We start from the raw sequence: 23,082 nt of genomic DNA, 5'->3' as shown, positions 1-23,082 counted from the left end.
AGTTGTTTAAAATACACACACACAATGAAGTAACACCACACATTGATTAGATTGACTAAAATTTAAAAAAAAAAAAAACTGACCACAGTAAGTGCTAGTAAAGATATAGAGCAACTGAAAATATCATATCCTGCTGGAAGGAATGTCAAACAGTACAACCAGTTTGGAAAACGGTTTGGCAGACTCTTTAAAAGTTAAACATACACCTACTATAACCAGCCATTTACACTGCTGAGTATTCACCAAAAAAAAAAAAAAGAAAAAAAAAAAAAAGAAGAAGAAAGAAGAAGAAAAAAGAAGACATATGTCTTGGAAAAAAAAAATTTGTACATCTCCAAGCCAGGTAAATCAACCCGCCAAAAGCCTGAAAAATCTATCACTACTAGAATTCAGATAAATGGTACCTTCATTACTGGCATTCATGGATTTACAAAGTGAATCTTGGCTATCTTCAACCAGTAAATTATACTCAGAACCAACAAAGTTTTTTTCTGAGAAAACAAATGATTCACAGCCAGTTTGAGTCACCTCTGTCTGGCATGACCCAGTGAACTCTGATCAGTTCCTGAAAGGATTCAGACTGCTAGAACCCTGAGCAGGAACCAAGAAGACAAAAGACTTAAGTGCAGCTCCTCCAGTTTTCTGACTTTCCTTCCCTAATGAGGGTGCATGGGTAACAGGTCATTTTTCAGATACTTTTTTGGGGGAAATGTGCTTCTAATGTTCCAGAAAATGTAGTGGATAGGTTTTTACTCTCCTCTTTTCATATGTTATTGTGGATATATTTCTACATATTATTAGTCCCTTATTACTGGGCTTTTTTTTTTAAGCTCTATTATACTCAATCTGCGCATCTCTGGTTATTTGTAGAAGACAAAGTCCAAGAAATGAAATTACCAGTCCAATGAATTTAAAGATTTTCAATTCCTGATTTAGACTGACAAATTTTTCTCCACGAAAGGTTGTATCAGTGATATTCCCACCAAGCAAGGGTGTCCACTTCATTACACCTGCGTTAGCACAAAACTTCACCTTTATCCATTTTTAACTATTTTATTTTTTAAATTTTCATACAGTAAAATAGACTTTTGGTGTACAGCTCTACAAATTTTAACACATGTATAGATTCACAGAACCACCATGACCACAATCAGGATATAGAATTGTTCCATCATCCCAAAAGACTTCCTCATGCTATTCTTTTATACTCACACCCTCTCCCTACCCAAAACCCCTGCAATTACTGACATGTTTTCCATGAATATTGTTTTCTTTTTGAGAATGTCAAATAAATGGAATCATACAGTATACAACCGTTTCAAAAATGATTTCTCCCATTCAGCATATCTTTAGGATTCATCCCAAATTGTTGCCTGTATCAACAATTTGTTCCTTATTATTATATAGGATAGTGACAGACAGTTGAGTTTTCAGCTTAATTTTGATAGCTTTGACTATCATAAAGCTTCTTTGAACTTTTTCTGTGAATTCATCTTTATCAATTTAGTTGGTAGAAATGGTATCTCCTTAATGCTGCAATTTGAATTTGATTAGTGATAGGACATTTTTAAATGTATCTTCATTTCCTCTTTGCAAGACGCTCCTAATTTCACATTACACGTAAAGAAGGTACCTGAGAAAAAAAGAAAAGATTCTCATCTCTTTAAAGTTTTAATCTGACCAGAAAACCCTCAACATTCAGTCAACATATTGCCAATATGTAGAATCTAAACCCTGAATTTTACTTAAAATATTTAAGTAAAAAATAGGCATAAAAGAATTTCAATTAGTAAGAACTGTTAAAGCAAAAAGGTCGGGCATGGTGGCTCACGCCTGTAATCCCAGCACTTTCGGAGGCCAAGGCGGGTAGATCACAAGGTCAGCAGTTCGAGACCAGCCTGACCAACATGGTGAAACCCTGTCTCTACTAAAAATATAAACATTAGCCGGGTGTGGTGGCAGGTGCCTGCAATGCCAGCTACTCGGAAGGCTGAGGCAGGAGAATTGCTTAAAACCGGAAGGCGGAGGTTGCAGTGAGCCAAGATCGTGCCACTGCACTCTAGCCTGGGCAACAAGAGCGAAACTCCGTCTCAAAAAAATAAATAAATAAAAATAAAATTAAAGCAAAAAATAAATCTACTGAATTTTAATATGTAAAATGCTAATAAAATACATGGAACATAAGTGTTGACTGTGCTGGAAGAATTAAGAATCCATTTAATATTTTCTTTAATAGGAGGTATTGACTAAGTTATGGGGCTGTTACAATATTTTAAATAAACCCACCTCATTTAAAAACTCCTCCCTCTTCTCTCTCAGCCTGGCCCCCACCAAAACAAAAAACAAAAAACAACAGCAACATGAACAATTTAACAGAGTGAAATAAAAGAGGTTGAAATAAGCCCACTCACTTACTAGAAATTATTAAACACTTTACTATACAGTCATGTACCACACAAGGTTTTGATCAACCACAGACCACATATATGTTGGTGGTCCTGTAAGATTTTAATACCATATTTTTACTGTATATTTTCTATTTCTAGATATGTTTAGATACACAAATACCACTGTGTTACAACTGTCTACAGTATTCAGTATAGCAACATGCAGTACAGGTTTACAGTCTAGGAACCATAGGCTATATACCACATAGCCTAGGTGTGTAGCAGGCTATACCATCTAGGTTTGAGGAAGTACACTCCACGATGTTCGCACAACGAAATCACCTAGCAATGCATTTCTCAGAACATATCCCTGTCATTAAGCAAGATGATTGTACTCTACATCAATATATCAACATGCTGTAGTAAAAGGGCCAAAGACAACTTGATTTTTTTTTTTTTTTTTTTAAAGACAGAGTCTTACTCTGTCACCCGGGTTGGAGTGCAGTGGTGTGATCTTGGTTCACAGCAACTTCCACTTCCCAGGCTCAAGCGATCCTCCCACCTCAGCATCCTGAGTAGCTGGGACTACAGGCATGCACCACCAAGCCCGGCTAGTTTTTGTTTGTTTGTTTGTTTGTTTGTTTGTTTTTTTCATATTTTCAGTAGAGACGGGGTTTCACCATTTTGCCCAGGCTGGTGTCAAACTCATGAGCTTAGCGACTGGTCTGCCTCAGCCTCCCAAAGAGCTCTTAACAGGGTCACTCTTTGACTTCCTACTTAATAAAACTCCTTTCTCCACAGTAAATCATGGGAAAAAAACATAGCATGGAAAAATAAGGTCAAGATTATTATGTGATATATTTCAGGGAGAAACATGTATTGCAGGAAGAAACACATACATAAAAAGAGAAGTTTTTGGCCGTGCGCGGTGGCTCAGGCCTGTAATCCCAGTACTTTGGGAGGCTAAGGCGGGCAGATCACCTGAGGTCAGGAGTTCGAGACGAGCTTGGCCAACATGATGAAACCCCGCCTCTACTAAAAATACAAAAATTAGCCAGACGTGGTAGTGGGTGTCTGTAATCCCAGCTATCACCTGAACCCTGGAGGCGGAGGTTGCAGTAAGCCGAGATCACACCACTGCACTCCAGCCTCGGCAATAAAGCGAGACATGGTCTCAAAAAAACAAGAGATGTTTTCATACCATAAGAAGCTGTCTACCCCATTGTTTCAACTTCAAGTATCCAAACACTCCCACCCCCACACCGCCTCTGCTTCTTCAAATTCCCAATCATTCCTCAACTGCTCCAATCTGGCTTCCAGTCGTCATTCCCCTGAAACTGCCCTGTTAAAGGTTACTAGCAGCTCTTCGTCTATAAACCCACAGGTTGTTTTTAGTCCTAATCAAAGTTCTCAAAAGCATTAGACAATATTGACTACTTCCTCCTAGAAATACTGAACTATACTTTTGTAGCTTCTCTAACATCCTTCAAATTTTCCTCTTACCTCTTTGCTTGCTTCTTCTTAGACATCTTTGCCAGTTCGTACTTCATCTACCTTTTATTTATTGGAGTTCTTCAGAACTGGCTTCTAGGCCATGTTCTCTCACTGTGCACCTCTTCTCTTTAAGTAGCCCATCCACTTCAGTGGCTTCAATGCTGCCTAGGTACTAACAACCTTTTTTTTCTCCAGCCCAGATTACAACTCTTGATCTGCATATCCAGTTGCCTCCCAGACATGTCCACACATCTCATAAACATCTCAAACTCATCATGTCCACGTATCTTTTCTCCAAAAATTGTTCCTCCTTTGGTTTCCCCATGTCTCGTCCTTATTCAAGCCAGAAAACTGGAAATCATCCTTGACACTCTCTACTTTTTCAGTCCCACAGACAATCAACCACAAAATTCAGATATTTCTGCCCCCCACCAGGTTTTCAGAGTTATGTATTGTATCCTTCTCCATTGCCTCCACTTTTTTCAACTCATCTCTGATCTGAATTTCGGTATTACGGCAGGGGCTTCCCAACAAGTCTACTGAGAGCTTCTTTTGCCACCTCTATTCTCTAAAGACGTTTTCCAAATTGTAGTTATCTATTTTTAAATGTAAATCTGATAATGTATCCCTCTTGCTTAAAATCTATGAGTCTTAGTAATCTTGAAGGAAGTATGCTATTTCCAGCTATAGAGACTTTTTCCTGTCTTCTTCTAATGCCCTTATCTAAATTAACTTCCACTCTCTGTACAACTTAAATTTCCAATTGCCAAATTAGACCTAGCCACCCTATTACCTCAACATTATCTCAATAATTAGTTATGTAACAAATTATTTAATGTCAGCCTTCCCCAGTAATTTATAAAGTCCTGAGAGTCTGTTTCGATTTGTTCATCACCATACTCACAGAACAAGATACTTTTCAAAAACTGCTATTTTGACTCTAGGTACATTTTGACTAAATGTTTATAAAAACATCTAATTAAAATACAATTATCAACTGGGCGCACTGGTTCACGCCTGTAATCCCAGCACTTTGGGAGGCTGAGGCAGGCGGATTACCTGAGGTCAGGAGTTTGAGACCAGCCTGGCCAAAGTGGCGAAACTCCGTCTCTACTAAAAAAACAAAAATTAGCCAGGCATGGTGGTACATGCCTGTAGTGCCAGCTACTTGGGTAGCTGAGACACGAGAATCGCTTGAATCCGGGAGGCGGAGGTTGCAGTGAGCCAAGAACGTTCCACTGGCACTCCAGCCTGGGCAACAGAGCGAGACTTCGTCTCAAAAAAAAAAAGAAAAATACATATATATATACACACACACATATATAAATATATGTATATAATTATCTTTTAGTGTTATAGCTCTTTTAGAATTTTCCAATTTTCGCCAATTCTAAATCCAGTTTCAGAATTTTCTAGAAAGCCCCCTCATACACAAAAAATTATATATATATAATTGTTAGGGGTGGTTATTCTGGGACATAGCAAATTAGTCAATATTTTCATAATACAAGTAGTCTAGATATAGGAGGCTATGTTCCACTATCCTATGTTGCCAATGATCTTGTTTTTACCTTTTGGAGTTATTCACCCTCTCCATTCCCTGCTTTATGGCCTACATAATTTTAAAAATGGGACTAATTGGGAAAAAGAATATGTATCAATATACATATATATGTATTTATCTTAAAATTCATTTTCATTAAGAGTTGCGTTAGAATGTAACTCTGTCCTCATTTCCATTATTACCTAATTTTTCATTTTCATTGACAAAGACTTATTACCGGCCAGGTACAGTGGCTCACCCCTGTAATCCCAACACTTTGGGAGGCTGAGGCCGGCTAATCACGAGGTCAGGAGATCAAGAACATTCTGGCTAACATGGTGAAACGCCATCTGTACTAAAAATACAAAAAATTAGCCAGGCGTGGTGGTGGGCGCCTGTAGTCCCAGCTACTCAGGAGGCTGAGGCAGGAGAATTGCTTGAACCCAGAAGGCAGAGTTGCAGTGTGCCAAGATGGTGCCACTGCACTCCAGACTGGGCAACAGAGTCAGACTCCATCTCAAAAAAAAAAAAAAACTTGTTACCATCAGGATCATTTTTGAAGTAAATTTATAACAAAGTTTCAGTCACTTGTTTATGTACCATATTATTTCATTGATCAGTGAAAACTTTTATGAACATGTTCTTTTATAACCATAATTTCTACCAAATGCAGTTTTACTGAGTCAAATTTTGCACAGCTAAATATTATCAGGATGGTATTAATCCAACAAGTTTTAGTCAAGAAAACTTACCAGTTTTTAGATAAATTTGTAGCTTTCATGGGTTAATCTTTGTTGTTTTACCAAGCCCAATCTTCCCAGATAAAGTTTTGAGGTTTTTAGCATTAACAAAAGACAGAATGCTTCCATTAGTTTTTGAACTCTAAAAAATTTTGCTGTGTGCAATTTTAGTCAATTTTAATTACTTCTCTTTTTGCATTATTTCTACCAGGAGCAGTCACTGTGCATTGAATTAAAAACTGACAAAATATTTCTGCACAGTTAAAATTTCTCTGTTTTTTAATTAGGTTATCTAAGAGAAAAACATACTTCCCCTTTTGCCCTAAAGAGCGGGTAAAAAGAATGTCTTCATCAAAAGGCTGGGAAAAACATCCTGGAGTAAAATACTGTATTGTATTCCCAGGGTCTAAGAGAATAGCTGTTATGTCTAAGACCCTCCCTGCCACTATCCCACCAGCTCCCAGAAAAAATGATGAATGAGATAACTAAATTCTGATAATTCAGAAATTACTTACAAGTAACTTTGAAATACCATAAGATTCTCAGATATACACTTTTCTTTTGCAGAACAGTAGAAGGGCATGAACTATGGAGACAGACTGGCTGGGTTAGAGTCTTAAGTCTGCCTCTTACTAGCTCTGTGACCCTGGATAAGTTACTTAACCCCTTTGTGCCAGTTTATAAATCTATCAAATGAATATAATACTAACACCTCACAAACCTACTGTGAGCAAGGATTAGTGAATACATGTAAAACACTTACAACAGTATTTGCCACACAGTAAGTGCTCCCTTAATGTTTACACCATCGACGTTTGCCCTTGTCCCTTTCCCAATTACTCCCATTTTTAAAACTATGTAGGCCATACAGCAGGGAATAGAGAGGGTGAATAATTCCAAAAGGTAAAAACGAGATGGTTGGGAACATGGAATAGTAGAACATAACCTCCTATATCTAGACAACTTGTATTACAGAAAATACTGACTAATTTGCTATGTCCCAGAATAACCACCCCTAACAATCCCACTCTGTAATTTCTTAACTGTAAACTGGGTTCTGATCTATTTTCCCCTTGACCCTGTAATGTGCTTGCCAAATCAATACCAAAAAGTGGTCAGCATAAACAAGAGACTTGAAGGCCTATCTGCAAGATTCATAAGGCGGCTGGGCACAGTGGCTCACACCTATAATCCCAGCACTTTGGGAGGCCAAGGTGAGAGAATCACTCAAGCCCAGGAGCTCAAGACCAGTCTGGACAACATGGCGAAACTCTGTCTCTATAAAAAATACAAAAATTAGCTGGGCATGGTGGTGCACACCTGTGGTTCCAGCTACTCAGGAAGTTGAGGCAGGTAGATTGCTTGAGCCCAGTAGGCTGAGGCTCCTGTGAGCTGTGACTGTGCCACTGTACTCCAGCCTGGGTGGCACAGCGAGACACCATCTCAAAAAAAAAAAAAAAAAATCATAAGGGCAGGATGCTTAAAACCATGTTTTGATCAAGGGAAATAATGTCATTTAATATTAATAGTGGGCATTATCATCTTAATGAACAGTTCCTAAGCTTAGCCACTCTAGAGTTGAATGACTTAATTGTACATCTCATAAACCTAAGCCTTTAATATTCTTTTTGTTTTTTTTTAATTGAAATGAGGTCTTCAGGTTGCTCTCGAACTCCTGGACTCAAGCAATCCTCCTGCCTCAGCCTCACAAAGTGTTAGAAATACAGACATGAGCCACCGCATCCAGCCTAATACTCTTTTGTTTAACAATTCTAAATACATTGTTTTCAATGGCACAAATGAAATTTAAAATGTCTCATATAATCAAATTCAATAAAGAATGTAAATACTCTTGCAGCTCATGTTTTGAGTTTTAAAATTACCAAAACCTACCACAATGTTTAATATGCATTAACATATAACTTCAATATAAATTTAAGATTGAAAGTTTTTATTACACTAAAAAGCATACAAACATTAATATACAAATCCCTTCAAACTGATACTCAGTTTTCTTTATCTAATAAGAGATTGAATGTAACTAAATGTAAGTATCAATTAAGTATAAAGTAAACCTAGAAGATATTTCTTTGCATTAAAGATCATTTTCAGAATTGTTTTATAAGCATAGCAGAGACTACACATTTCGTATTTCTTCAATACCTCATGTCAAAGCATATATGCAACTAGTACTAAAATGAAAAAACAAAAAACCAATAAACTACAATATTCCCAGGTATCTAAATTACCTGCCCAGCATTTTGAATACACTTAAATATTACAAAAATTATTTGTCAATTTCAATTCTGACATTCCAATCACTGAACATGCAAAGGGGTTTTTTTTGTTTGTTTGGTTTTTGAGACAGGGTCTTACTCTGTTGCCCAGGCTGGAGTACAGTGGTGTGATCAGGGCTCACTGCAACCTCTGCCTCCCAGATTCAAGCAATTCTCCTGCCTCAGCCTCCTGAGTAGCTGGGATTCCAGGCGCCTGTCACCACACCCAGCTGATTTTTGTATTTTTAGTAGAGACAGGGTTTCACCATGGTGGCCAGGCTGGTTTCGAACTCCTGACCTCAAGCGATCCACCCACTGGAGCCTCCCAAATTGCTGGGATGACAGGTGTGAGCCACTATGCCTAGCCTTTTGCAAAGATTACAAAAAAAAAAAAAAAAAAAAAAAACCTCATACCCTGTTGATGGAAGTGTAAAATTATATAATCACTTTAGAAAATGTCTGGCAATTTCTTAAAGCTTAAATCTATATGGTTCCCTAATCTAGTATTATGCCCATGAAAAACTTGCACAAGAATATTCATAGAATCTTTATACATAATAGCCAAAAAACATGGAAATTGCCAAGAAGTCCATCAAAAGATAATAGATAAACAAAGTGTGGTATATGTATATAATGGAATACTGCTCAGCAACAGAAAGCAATGCGCTACAAATAGGAGGATGGATAAACATGAATGAATATTAAAAACACTAAGATAGATGAAAAAAACAGAAACAAAGTATGCATATTGTACGATTCTAATTATATGAAGTTCTAGAATGGGCAAAACTTAATCTATAATTTTTTTTAAATTAGGACAACGGTTGCCTGACGTGCAAGAAGACTGATTAGAAGCAGGCAAGAGAGAACTTTCAGAGGTGATAATGTTCTAAATCTTGACAGAGGTTTGAGCTACACAGTTGTGGATCAAAACTCACCAAATGGTGTATTTTAAATTTGTGCATTTCACTGTATGCAAATCTTACCTAAAAAACACACATGCCCAAATAAATAATGAACTCTAGTAATACTCATGCTGAAGTACTTAACGGTAAATTATTCTAATTCTACAACTTGTTTTGAAGTCATATTTTTCCTTTAAAAAAAAGAACTGATGGGCCGGGCGCAGTGGCTCAAGCCTGTAATCCCAGCACTTTGGGAGGCCGAGACGGGCGGATCACAAGGTCAGGAGATCGAGACCATCCTGGCTAACATGGTGAAACCCCATCTCTACTAAAAATACAAAAAACTAGCCGGGCGAGGTGGCGGGCGCCTGTAGTCCCAGCTACTCGGGAGGCTGAGGCAGGAGAATGGCGTAAACCCGGGAGGCGGAGCTTGCAGTGAGCTGAGATCCGGCCACTGCACTCCAGCCTGGGCGACAGAGCGAGACTCCGTCTCAAAAAAAAAAAAGAAAAAAAAGAACTGATGGATAAATATGTGATGAAGCAAGTATAGCAAAACATTCATTGCAGAATCTATGTGGTAGGTATATGGATACTTATTGTAACTATCTTTTAAATTTTTCTGTATGTCTAAAGGGTTTCTTAATAAAATATTAGGGAAAAAAAAAATTTGTAACAGAGGTGAATTCACACATAAATTTTAAAACAAAAAAGACCTGCTAGCAAAGTGGAATTATAATGATATATCCTTTTAGTTTAAGTTGTCTGGACTGATATGAGCGATATTTTTATTTTTATTTTTATTTACTCATTTATTTTGCTTTCCACTATTACAAAGCAAATGGAAACTAAAAATAAATAATATGTTCAAATTATAACTACTAGCTTTAATCAATATAAAAGATATATAAAAATATATTGAACAATTTCTCAAAATCGTATACAAAGATTTTGCTTGACTGTTAATGTTTAATTAGGTAGCATATTCTAAGAACTTACTCTTGTTTAAGTAGGCAACCATATTTCATCTAATTATTTTTAAGTGTTAACAATCAAATTCACTGTCAAATATGTGATTTTGAGAAGTTGTGGCTCTTAACATTTGAAAAAAAAATGAAATGTGGTATTTAGATATGGTACATTGGCCATCTATTACAACATAATCATCTAAATAATGTATTTCAATTATACCTCATCGAAAAATTTTACCTCTACAGTACCGAATTATTTGTCTTAACGGCACACAAAAAAAAGTACACAAATCAGTACAAAGCATTATCTTGTATTTAAAAGAACATGTGTTAACAAAGCATTTAACCATCATTATCTACAGTATATATTAAACACAATTTATTACACTCTAAGTTATTTAAACATGTGTATTTAAAAGTTGACATTACTCTAAAAGAAGGCACATTAAAAAAAAACTCGTATTTTAAACATTTTCACATAAGTAAACATAGAACAGGGTAGAGTGACTCCTTAAAAAAAAAATGAAATAACACCAAGTTGATATCTCATCATACAAAAAAGAAAAATATTTGACTATTTTAAGAAATCTGGTATTCATTGGAAATGAGTTTCATTGACTTTTCTCAGGATGTCATTATAAATCACAGCTAGTTTAGAAAATCATAAGTTGTAACAACATATCCATTTACATTCATATGGATAAGAGAAAGATAGGAAAGTGGCTATCCACTATCTAAATTACTAATGTATTGGATGAAATAATCTATTTACTTAGTATATTTCTCAAATGTAGTATATTTCTACAGAATCAAGTCTACATTTAAAAAACAAAATCACTCTTCTCTATGTTCTCCCAGCATTACATTTTGTAATGAAAACTCATGGCCCCCAAACAATTGTCTATGGTATGCAGGATGTTTGGTGGCTTAAGTGTATAGTCATCCCTCAGTATCCAAGGGGGAATGGTTTCAGGACACCCCCTACCCCATCAAGATCCACAGATACTCAAGTCCCTTATATAAAATGTTTGTATTCACATACAATTTACACACATCCTTCCATATACTTGAAATCATCTCTAGATTACTTACAATGCCTAAAACAAATGTAACTACTATGTAAATAGTTGTTAGGATATAGGACAAGTGAGCCCCAAAACTGGGGCTTAGCCCAACTCCTACCTCAGTTATACTGTATTTTTAAATTTCGTATTACTTTTATTGTTGTATTGTTATTTATTTTTTTGCCTAATATTTTCAATCCACAGTGGTTCAATGTGCAGATGTGAAACCTGCAGATAGAGAGCCAAGTGTATATTCCATTGTACTAGCAAACTTGCCCCTATATATTCTCCTTAATGAAACTTGTCCTCAACAAAAACTGCTAATGTTAGTTGGTAAGCAGTCCCCAAACTCAAAAAACTCTCAATATAAAAAAGAAGAAAAAAAAGGTTTGGTTCCAAATTACCCTAAGATACTCTGTAAGATAATAAACAGCCTCCAAAAAGGATTCTATGGTCAAATAAATAATTTTCTTTATTCAGGAATTCTCATAAACTATACTATGTTAATCATGGTTGTACAAGAGGAGGTAGACAATGAGCATATTATATGCATTTAAACTTCTGCAAATTAAAAGCAAGATTGACTTGGAGAAAAACAAGATTGACTTGGAAAAGTTGCTGCAGTAAACTCAGAGTGTGATTCTGGTGTTTAAAAATACCTTAAAATAAGTTTCTTATTGTGTACAGCCCCTAAATGCTAATGAATTGTGTCACCTAACACACTAAAGAAAAAGCAATCTTAAACAATGCTGGAGAAAAATACGACTGTAGCAGACTATGTTTACGCTATTTTATGGGCAGCAAAGGAATTTTCAAGGGCTACCTTGTATATACATAATTTTTTCCTTCCACAATTATTTTAGAACCTAACCACCAAAAAAAAATCTTTTTTGAACACAGATCTCTTTTCTAGAAACATCTCACAGAATTAACGTTCCACAGAACACACTTGGGAAAACTCTGATTTGCTGTAAAAGCCAACATTCAAATTGAACATTCATTATCAATTCTTAGTAGCATGCTGAAACTGTAAAGTGAATTACATCTCATATATGCGCTTTCAATAATTTAAAAAAATAAAGCTTACTACTGCCAAGATGTATTTAGTAGAATTATACTGGGAAACATTACCTCAAATTAAGAATTACAAGATTGATTAGACTCAAAGAAAAGTCATAGCACAGATTAAAGAGAAAAGGTAACATTGTCAAAAGGATATAATATATTATATATTCAGGGCATCTTTATAATTAAAAAAGTTAACTCTACCAGCTATAAAACACTCTTTTTAATCCAACCAATGAAATTAAGCAGTCAACATACTAAAATAGTACCTTAAAGAGTTCATTTTTTTCTATTTCTATAGCCATAACTTAAATTTCTGATTTAAGTTCTTCTCAATACAATGCCTGTCCCTAAATGCCACTCCTCCTAAATCACAACTATAATGAAATTACCCCCTTAATTCAAAGCATTCAATGGCTTCCCATTGTACATTAAGTCTGACTCATTAAAAATAGTATTTAGGCTGGGCATGGTGGCTCACGCCTGTAATCCCAGCACTTTGGGAGGCGGGCAGATCACGAGGTCAGGAGATCCAGAACATCCTGGCTGACACGGTGAAACCCTGTCTCTACTAAAAACACAAAAAAATTAGCTGGGCATAATGGGGCGCCTGTAGTCCCAGCTACTTGGGAAGCTGAGGGAGGAGAATCGCTTGAACCTGGGAGACGGAGATTGCAGTGAGCCAAGATCGTGCCACTGCACTCCAACCTAGGCGACAAAGCAAGACTCTATCTCAAAAAAAAAAAAAAAAAAAAAAAAAAAAAATTATATTTAATGTAATTCATAATCTGGTACCAACTATCACCCAAATTTATATCCCTCAGTTCACTTTAAACTACTCTTTAACAAAAATTTTGAGACTAGCATGATTTGGGCACCAAGCGAGATTCCAAAATACTCTGTTTCACTGGTTCTCAAACTTTAGCATGCATCAGAATCTCTAGAGGGTTTATTAAAAGAGATTGCTGACCCCATCCCCAGGGTTTCTAATTCAGTTGAAATTGGATTTACATTTCTAACAAGCTCTCAAGTGATGCTGATGCAGCAGGTCAGGACCCATACTTGGAAAACCATTGCTCTACTCCAAAGGCCACAAACTGGAAGCCCAATGGCTCAATGAGGCCCACTCACATGTTGTCTGTATAATGTTTTAAAAGCATTTTGTGTTATTTGCAAACATTTTTAAATTGGAAAATTCTGCATTAAAAATGCAGATTTCTGGTTTATTCCCGCATGTGAAAATTCTGCTGGAGCTAAACAGCAGCTGCCCTACCTAGTCCAGGGAGATGTCCTTCCTAGTCCAGGATACCATAGCCCAAACTGACTCTCTCTACATTCACTTAAAATTACTGGCTCACCACTGCATTTGTGTTTATACATTCAATCCACTTTTTCCCATCCCTCTTTTTTCCAGCTTCTCACTCTGGCTTCAAACATCCATGGTCCCCTTCACTGCTGAAATTCCACCCACTCCATTCTAAACCTTGGCTTAAAAATCATTTCTCAACAAAGCCCCAGCAAAAATAGAAATTCTTAAGTAACATACATATTAGAGATTTAATATAAATTCAATATGTATGCTTTAAGAATTGAGGTTTTATTTCCACGAATACTAAAATAATACTCATAAAAAACATAACATTTTAATTTTGTTCATTCTGATTTTTACTGTGAAAGAAATTTTTTCCAGAACAGGACATTTAAAATGAATTAAGAGATGTCTTTAAATCACACAGCCAAAATATATAATAGCTTCAATGGAATACCTTATCTATTTTGCTGGAACAAAAAGAGAGAGAGAATGGGGTAATTTATATAATTATTCTGATTTCACAACCTAACAATCTTTAAAGGCAATTTTATGAAACAAATGCTTCTAATATTTAAATCTAGAGAATATTTTGGTGGATATTTACTTCTATCAAATAGAGGGAGGGAAATTACACAAAGAAAAACTGAGTGCTGGTCTCTGCTCTGCCATAAATAGCTTTGTTACCCTAAGTAAGTCATTGAGTTCTCCCTGGACCTGTTTCATTACCCCTAAACTGCAGAGATGGAAAAAAGTGTTCTCCAAATATCTTCCATCTCTAAAATCCTAGGATTTACTCCTTCAAAAGATAAAAGCATAAAAACCAATGTCATACAGACAAGCTTCTTGGTATTAGGTTAGTATAGCTCCTAAATTAGACTGACTTAAAAATCTCTAATTACCGCTTTCAAAGTTCTAACTAAAAATGTTAAAAAAAAAAAAAAAAAAAGACTCAGAACTTTGAAAGAATATGTGTTTGTTTATGTATTTGTGTATATATTAGTGATCAGAATAAAACATCTTTTGTAAGGTCAACAATTAAACTTACGGGAAAAAAAAAAGAAGACAATAAAAACTATAACCATGCCAACCAACCAGTAAATTTTAATATCTCAAAAGAAAATAATTAGAAAATTATATCAAAAAAGTTTTTCCATAATAGAGATTAACATTTTTCAAGAACGTGTATTTTGTTTCAGGATATTCCCAAATTAAAGTAATTTGGCCAAAATCAAAATTATCAAATTGCAAGATTGAAAAAAAAACTTAGAGACTGTTATATTCAGGTAGATCATGCCGTAAGCGAATTGCTTTCAGCTTCTCCACTTCAATTTTTGCTCTTAGTAGCTCTTCCTCTAGCTGCTGCCTTCTTTTCAATCCATCCCTCTTCTCCTGAACATACAATCCAAAATTTTTTTGATTTTCTAAAATTATCTGATGCTCCTCTTTCAACATTTGCAGGATCTGAGGATCATACCCTAATAGTGACCTAAAGTGTTCACCACTCTCATGCCGAAAAAAATCATCTCTCCTTGGAATAGAAGATGGAGACGATGTCATTCTCATATCAACAGAGGAAAGTGAAGGCGACAAGGATCTTTCCATAACATGTACTAATTCATGTTCTTCTCTTTGCTCTAAAGTATCACTCTGTTGAGAATTTAAAACCAGTGGAGGAGGTGGTTTAATGTCTTCTTCTTGCTTCACCTCCACTGTAATAGCAACAGGATGGTGATCCAACATTACCTGTAGTGAACTGGTACCAGCCTGTGCCTCCTCATCCAAGTTTGCACTATAGCACACAAAAAAGCATTATAATATGTAAATCAAATGAAAAAAAGAGTATATTTATAGCATAATTTTATATTTAATATACATTAAATTATGAAGCTTTAAAACTATAAAGTTACAAAACAAAAAAAATCTTAACACTTGAAATACATTAAAGTGACTAAGATTGGGATTTCAATAATATATACTTAAAGATCTCCCCCATCCTTAACTTTAAAATTGTACTTTTAAGGGGCAGGAAATTACAAATATTATAGAAGGCCAATGAAGAAAATAACAAAGAAAAGTCAGTTTTAATGTTGTCAAACAGACAACAATCTTTCCCACAACCCTAAGGTTTTCAAATGGTGTAAAGAGCCATTTAATGCATTCTCAGTCTTACTATCCCCATACCTTAGCCCTAGACTTCCTGCTTCTGCTCTCCTGGACTGATCTTAAAACCACCAAGGCCCATAACTTCTAAGAGGACAGTGACAGGCCAACTATGGGAGGTACTATTTCTGCATTTGCCCAAAAAATAAAACATAAAGATTGTATATGGCTTTGGGATATGCTCAACTACTGGAGGTTATCCTTTCTTATTTCAGATGCTTTTATCTGATAGGAAAAACTTCCCTTTTACCTATCCTGAACCGCATGACTCAGTTGCTCTTTAAGTCTTTCAATCACTGGTCAGGTAAAGTTCACAAGAGCAACGGTTTTAATCCACAACTGCATACTCAGTACCTAGTAGGTACTGTACTTAGAACCTAGGAGGTGCTCATTATGTGTTGAATGACTGAAAAGAACAAACTAAATGATTTTTTAATGAAACATTTTTAATGGCCTATACAGATATATTAAAGGTTTATTAAATTTACACATAATTTCCACCAACTATGCATTCCTAATGGAGACAACTACAGCTTTAGCATAATTTAAACTTTAATATGACAAGTTATGATACTATTAAGGCAATAAACCTTAAAATTATGTTTTATAAACATAATTTTATGTATAACGTGAAGCTGTGAATTAAGAATATCTGCTCCTTGAGGTTTTTTTTTTTAAATTTATGCTTCTGCCTAATTTAAAAATAAAAGTTATAAAGGGAAATTAGATTATTGAACATTAATGGAAATACTTTATTTAATATTATTTAGAGAAGATTTTACATATAAGAAACGTAATTAAAGGAATACATTCTACATGGATGATGAAAATGCTGGAACAAGTTCAAGTAGAATGCATAGAAAAAGATTAAAACTACTCATACATTACTTATTAATGGCACTAAATTGCCAGAAATATCAGATATTTATCTAAGAGACAAAATGAAACATATACATAGTATATAATAAAAAAACTATTTGTAGATTATATAAATTCATTTTTGTTCTTGTCTCTCTTTGTGTCATTTTATGATTTCCAAAAACAAAACAATTAATTATAAATCTAATTCAAAGTGTAAGCTCTGCTTCTATTAATAGCTCTGCTAAAACCTGGAATGGGAAAAGGTTAAAATTGCATATGAAAATTAAGTTTTTAAAATCACATAATTACTATTTCAAATTAGTAGGTAAAATAAGAGTATAAACATAGACATTATACTCCCAAGTAAATTAAAAATATGCCTTATATCTGGAACATTCCATTCCATTTTAGCTAAAACATTACAACCAAGGCATAACAATGTAAAAAGGGAGAAAAAAAGCTTTAGAGCAGGTCACAAAAATGACAGAGAAGGACTTGAGAATCAGAACTTTGAAGATCAGTTTACAAAAACACAAAATAAAAACTGATATTAGGAAGAGGTAAAAATAAAGACATAAGTCAATGTGAGTTACCGAAATAAATAGCCTTACAAAACAGGTATATATTTTTAAGTATTTTAAACAACGCAAACACTTGTATTTTCCTTATTAAAAAGGAAGAGTTTGGTAAGATTAACAGGCATATTTATGTAGAAGTATAGTTAAGATTATAGAATAATTATAAACTTCTGAGATTATTAAGATTCAAGGATGATGTCAATCAAATAAATGTAAGCACATTAAATATATAGATTAAAGAAATAAGCTAACACAGAGAAAATGTCAATGTAGACACAGTAACACAAGAATTTAAGAGGGATGTTTCTCACATTCTTCCCTTTAAAACCTAACAAATTGATATTATTTAAGTCATAGGTATAGAAACGCACAAATCAACTCATTTTTATCAGAGAAATGTTGATATCCCAAAAGATTTTTGTGTGTGTGAATATTGTAAACATACACACACAAATGGTCAAAATATAACCAGATACTTGTATATTTATATATTGTTTCTCTTCTATACTCATTGTATTTTTAAAATACGCAACTAATTAAAATCACAGTTTCTACATGTAGTTTTCAAATTATAAAAACCTTTACCTACTAACCACAGGGTACAGTTTTATACCTGCAATGCAAAAAGCATTTTTCTCCAGGGTTCAAGGGGGACAAAATTCTGCATAAGTAGCATAGTATAAAACAATTTTACTGTGTAGTTTTCTGGATATCCAGCTATTGGGATTTCATCTTTTGTCATCACAGTGAACATTTTAACCAGTGGCCCCAAGAATTAATCCACTGTGCATTCACGTCCTGGATTCCCACTGGTGGTATTTTTTTACTGTGCTATCAAGTAGAAATAAGCAATATCTGGTAAGAAGCTAGGCTCAAAAATACTTTCCTAGTAAATTACGAAAATAACATATGCACTTGGCTACAAAGTGGTTTTTTTCTGTTTCTCTTCTAATTTCAAAGGGATTTCACAGTAATCAATAATTTGCTTATATAATGCCTCTTCCACCAATAGAAAAGCACATTGTGTAAAGCTTTGTGTGAAAGGCTCCTCAAACTAACAAGGAGTTTACAATTTGTTTAATCTAAATGGTTCAGAATAAGAATGTAGCTGCCATCTTTATATTTTGCCAGAGGTTACAATCTGAATTAGTGGCAAGATAATACTTTTGAAAATTCCAAGGCAAACAGTTACATAGAACACAAGTTTAACCAAAAAATTGCTTCTAACTCTAAAATAACCCAGTTGCTCTTAGGGGTATTTTAAAATTCATAATTTGATATCCTTGCAAAGCAGTAAGAGAAAGTTTACTCTTTCCTATATGATCCAAGATCAAAGTGAAACTAGACCATTAAGGAATAAAAACAAAAAAAAACTTTTAATTTTATTAAGTAAACTGAATCCCTAATTAGGCATTAACTCCCTTTAGTTGCGTTCATCTTTATTTTAAATGTGTTAGAAAAATAATTTAAACTGTCTTCATATACACAATCATGCCATTAACAAGTTTACTTATTGATTTAAGTTATATTTGTTAGTTAACACATATTCAGTAAGTGTAGACAATGACAATTCATAAAAAAGCAAAGGTTCCATTTCTCTAGAAACTGCTAACTTTATATAAATTTTATATAAAATTGAAAATTCCAGTGAAATGTAATACTAAAAGAGAAAAAAAGTATCTCTCAGAAGCAAACAAAATAATTTAATTTTAAAGCTTCAAAAGTTTATGAAGTTATGTCACAAATTTCATCCCACTTATTCCTCCCTAACCTTTACTTTTAGAAACTACAGGAGGGAAGGGGGAGGGGAAGACAGTAAAAAGTAGCTTAAATGCAACAGAAAAATTCCTCATAGCCTCACTTTTCTCTTTTTAAAAAATGCAAAACAAAGACACTATTCATTGCTCCCGTTGTGGGGATGCTTACTATGCATATCTCTATCACGACTAAGCCAAAGCCCAATAGATAGGAGGCGCCATAATTTTCCATAACAAAACAAAATAAAGCTTACCTTTGTGTGTGGTTCCTGTCTCTTACCAGGCAAAAACTGGAAATCTGGGGAATCATCTCCATAACTTTCTTGGTTGGCTCAGAAATATTGCTTTTAAAATCTGATTGGGTATCTTTTTGCTGCAATAGCTCCTGTTTGGCATATTCTTTGAGCCTTTTGTAAAGGGTGCGTAGGCCCTGTGCTGTTCGAGGAGGGCGGTCTACTCCAATTGCATTATAGTTAACTGCTATGATATCCCAACATCTATTCTTTTCCACTATTACTGAATGTTTATTAGTGTGTTCTTCGAGAATTTTCACATATGGCTTCACAAGCTTTAGCAAATCAAGCTTTTCGGATAAGGTAAAATTGGAAGATCTAGCCTTTCCTACCATTGTTCTTTTCAAATTAAGTAGGCAGTTTCTGAAACCACCATGCAGCCTTCAGCTCTGCTCAGCTCTTTTCACAAACAGAAAAAGATCAGGCTTAACTAGGCTAGCCTCATTTAGGCCCACGCCTACAGGGGAGGGTTTATTAAAATTCCTCCAGCTTAAGCTGACGCAGGTTCAGGAAATCTGCTTAAGCCAAGCCTGACCTACATAAAGCTTCTCACTGAAGAAGACAGGAAGGCACAAGCAAAACACACTTGTGTATAAAAGGAACAGCTCGAGACAGGATTTAATACACAAAGGTCTAGAGATAAGCATGGAACACAGCTAAAAATTAGCTAATTTAGTGAGAATATCAAATTTCACACGTATGCCTAGCTGACAGACTGAACTGCATTGCAGTATCACTTTAATAAAAACAAAAGAGGAACTGTTTTGTGCTATTTGTTTGCAAATCCAGTAGACAGAAAACTAAAAGATATGAGTGGTGAATGCAGTAATTCCTAACAGAGCCTCTCATCACTGTTTCTGAGCTGAGTGTTCTCCCTTACAAAATCTGCATAATGCTGGACCTGCTGTCAATCAGGAATTGCATATCCCCTAGCTAGTTAGGTTACACCCAGACCCAGACTCCACGGTAAAGCTAAGCTTCTCCTTCATTTTACAGTCTACATTAGCCTCTGCATATTTTTTTCAGTTAAGAAAAAATTTTTATAGAACACTCAATCTAAAAATCATGTTTTTAGAGCAATGGATTATTCTAGCCGTAATGTATGTGAATATGCTAGCCTGCCTTATCATGTGTAAAAAATCACTATTCATGGTGAGAAACAGTATAATCACGCCTTAAGACTCCACACACGAAATCGCATTTGCTATTATAATACAGCCAGATTTTTTATTTAGCTATATTCACACAGTTTGGACTATGAAAGGAAACAGCTAGTATAGCCATTTTCAAGGCCACCAGTTTCAGTACTTAGAATATATTTGTTAACCCCAGTATGAAAATATATGATACATAATAATGTAAGCAAGACAAACCTATTTTCTCACAATATACATGTTTTTCCAGATAGGGGAATAAATCAGAACATACTTGAACACAGTTCTATCCAATCAAACTATTACTGAACAACTGCAAAGTATTAAGAGGTGGGAAAAATAATTTTTTTTAATTACTGACCACATATATAAATGCTCCCAGGCACTGTGCAAGACCCAATGAAATCAAAAGTGAATCTAAATATAGCACCTACCCAGGGAACTGTATTTCCACAGAAATGCTATAAATTCTCAATTATCTTGTTTTTCATTCTTTTAACAACGGAGAAGCAAATTAAATTTCCTGAGCTCTCATTGCGAGCCAATGTGTTAAAAGCTTTAAATGTATTATCTTTCAGAAAACAGTGAAAGATTGCTGGATGTTCTATGGAATGCTAGGTGTTGTCTGGTATACCCTACTGAGTAATTTGATTCCATAATAGTTCTACCCTTTCACTGTCTTTGAGCAGTTTTACAGCTCTGTAAATTGTAGAAATCAGTAATGCAAATGATTCTTGTCCATAGAGATGCAAAAAGAAAATCGACCTGCCCCAACAACGACTGGACCACAGGTACTCAAAATCATTCTAGCCTTTTCTGAGCTTTTAGAATATTAAAAGAGAACCAAAGAAAGAACACAGGGTATATACTTTATTTAGATAATTATTTTGTTATTTTCAGAAGAAATACAGGTATTACAGAACACAGGGTATATACTTCAGATAATTATTTTTGTTATTTTCAGAAGAAATACAGGTATTATGTTAAGAATAAAATACTACTAAAATATGAGAAAATGTTCAATCTCACTAGTTATCAGGGAAATATATACTAAAAATGATTTTCATTCATAGATTGGCAACATTTTTTAAGACTTAAAATGCCAAGAGTGAGGCCGGGCTCAGTGGCACATGGGTAATCCCACAGTTTTGAGAGGCCAAGGATCGCTTGAGCACAGGAGTTCAAGACCAGACTGGGCAACATGGAGAAACCCTGTGACTACAAAAAATACAAAAATCATCCAGGTGTGGTGGCATGTGCCTATAGTTCCAGCTATTTGGGAACCTGAGGCGGAAGGATCACTTGAGCCCAAGAGGTTAAGGCTGCAGTAAGCCATGATCATGCCACTGCACTCTAGCCTGGGTGACAGAGTGAGACCCTGCCTCAAAAAAATAAAAAAAGGAAACTCCAGGAGTGGATAAGGATAGAAGGGAAAGAGTACTCTTCTGTACCGCTGAAGGGAGTGTAAAATGACATTTTGGATAGTGATCTGGGAGTATCTACTAATATTTTACATGAGTAGGAAATCTTCTAAAATTGTGGTAATTTTATGTCTCAGAATCTACCTTAGAAAAATACTCAAAATGCACACGAGAGCAATGAAGCATTCTATGTAGTTGCATAGAGTGGAAGCAATCTAAAAGCACATCAGTTGGAGTTAAAAGCATACAATACATCCATATCATGGTCTACTCCAGGCAGCATTAAAATGAAAGAAGCAGATCATAGTGTATTTGAATATATCATGCTATTAACGAAAAGAGTCAAACTCTGTATAAAATATGTTTAGAGATTTATTCTGAGCCAAATATGAGTGACCATGGCCCAAGATACAGCCCTCAGGTGGCCCTGAGAACATGTGCCAAGGTGGTCGGGATACAGCTTAGTTTTACATATTTTAGGGAGGCATGAGACATCAACCAAATACATTTAAGAAATACATTGGTTTGGTTCAGAAAAGCGGGACAACTCAAGGCGGGGTGGGGGTGGGGTAGGGTTCCAGGCTACAAACGTTTTCTGGTTTATCTGAAGACCTGGGATCAATAGAAAGGAAATGTATGTTCAGGTTAAGATAAAGGATTGTAGGCACCAAGTTTTATTGTGCAGAGGACGCTCTCAGATAGCAGACTTCAGAGAGAGCAGGTTTTATACTGTTTATTATCAGACCTAAAAGGGTGCCTGGCTCTTAGCTGATTATCTCCTGGATCTAGAAAGGAAGGAAGGAAAACAAGGGGAAAGTAGATTATCTATAGAATGTGGATTTTTCCCACAAAGTATGGCTTTGCAGGACCATTTCAAGATACGGCAGAGAAACATGTTTTGGGGTAAAATATTTTTATTTTCTTCCATGTTACGCCAGAGTCAGACTGGAAAGTAAGTCATGATATACAGGGTTAAATAAAACCCATCTGATGAGAATGTATGGTTTATAGAGCATGATTCCTCAGACCCCTTAGATAGGAATTTGGGCAAGATTTAAAAAAAAAAAAAAAAAAATCAGAGCTTAGTCCTCAATGCAGACAGCA

At 35.2% G+C, this 23,082-nt stretch overlaps 2 protein-coding genes across 6 annotated transcripts in view; both read right to left on the bottom strand.

The window, feature by feature from the left end:
* Positions 1–23,082, bottom strand: part of LOC105497240 (RAD54 homolog B) — a 114,734-nt gene that overhangs the window by 57,667 nt on the left and 33,985 nt on the right. Inside the window, exon 4 of one of the 5 annotated variants that reach the window (XM_011768214.3) lies at positions 15,441–15,543. The exons of the other annotated variants lie outside the window; for them this stretch is intronic. Within the exon in view, the coding sequence (XP_011766516.2) occupies positions 15,494–15,543 (50 nt within the window). The 3' untranslated portion in view covers positions 15,441–15,493. Of the gene's footprint in view, positions 1–15,440; positions 15,544–23,082 lie in introns of those variants that run through there. 5 annotated transcript variants of the gene reach the window in all.
* On the bottom strand, positions 15,018–21,496 carry FSB (fibrinogen silencer binding protein). The gene is made up of 2 exons (XM_011768215.3): positions 19,365–21,496; positions 15,018–15,543 (listed from the first exon to the last, which is right to left on the bottom strand). Exons 1-2 carry the CDS (start codon positions 19,736–19,738, stop codon positions 15,018–15,020), a joined length of 900 nt encoding a protein of 299 aa, XP_011766517.2. The 5' UTR covers positions 19,739–21,496.

The sequence above is a fragment of the Macaca nemestrina genome, chromosome 8 (genome assembly GCF_043159975.1).
Source record: "Macaca nemestrina isolate mMacNem1 chromosome 8, mMacNem.hap1, whole genome shotgun sequence".
In the NCBI taxonomy this organism is placed as follows: domain Eukaryota; kingdom Metazoa; phylum Chordata; class Mammalia; order Primates; family Cercopithecidae; genus Macaca; species Macaca nemestrina.
The sequence above is the reverse complement of the archived record's forward strand: the minus strand, read 5'-3'. Positions and strand labels throughout refer to the sequence as shown.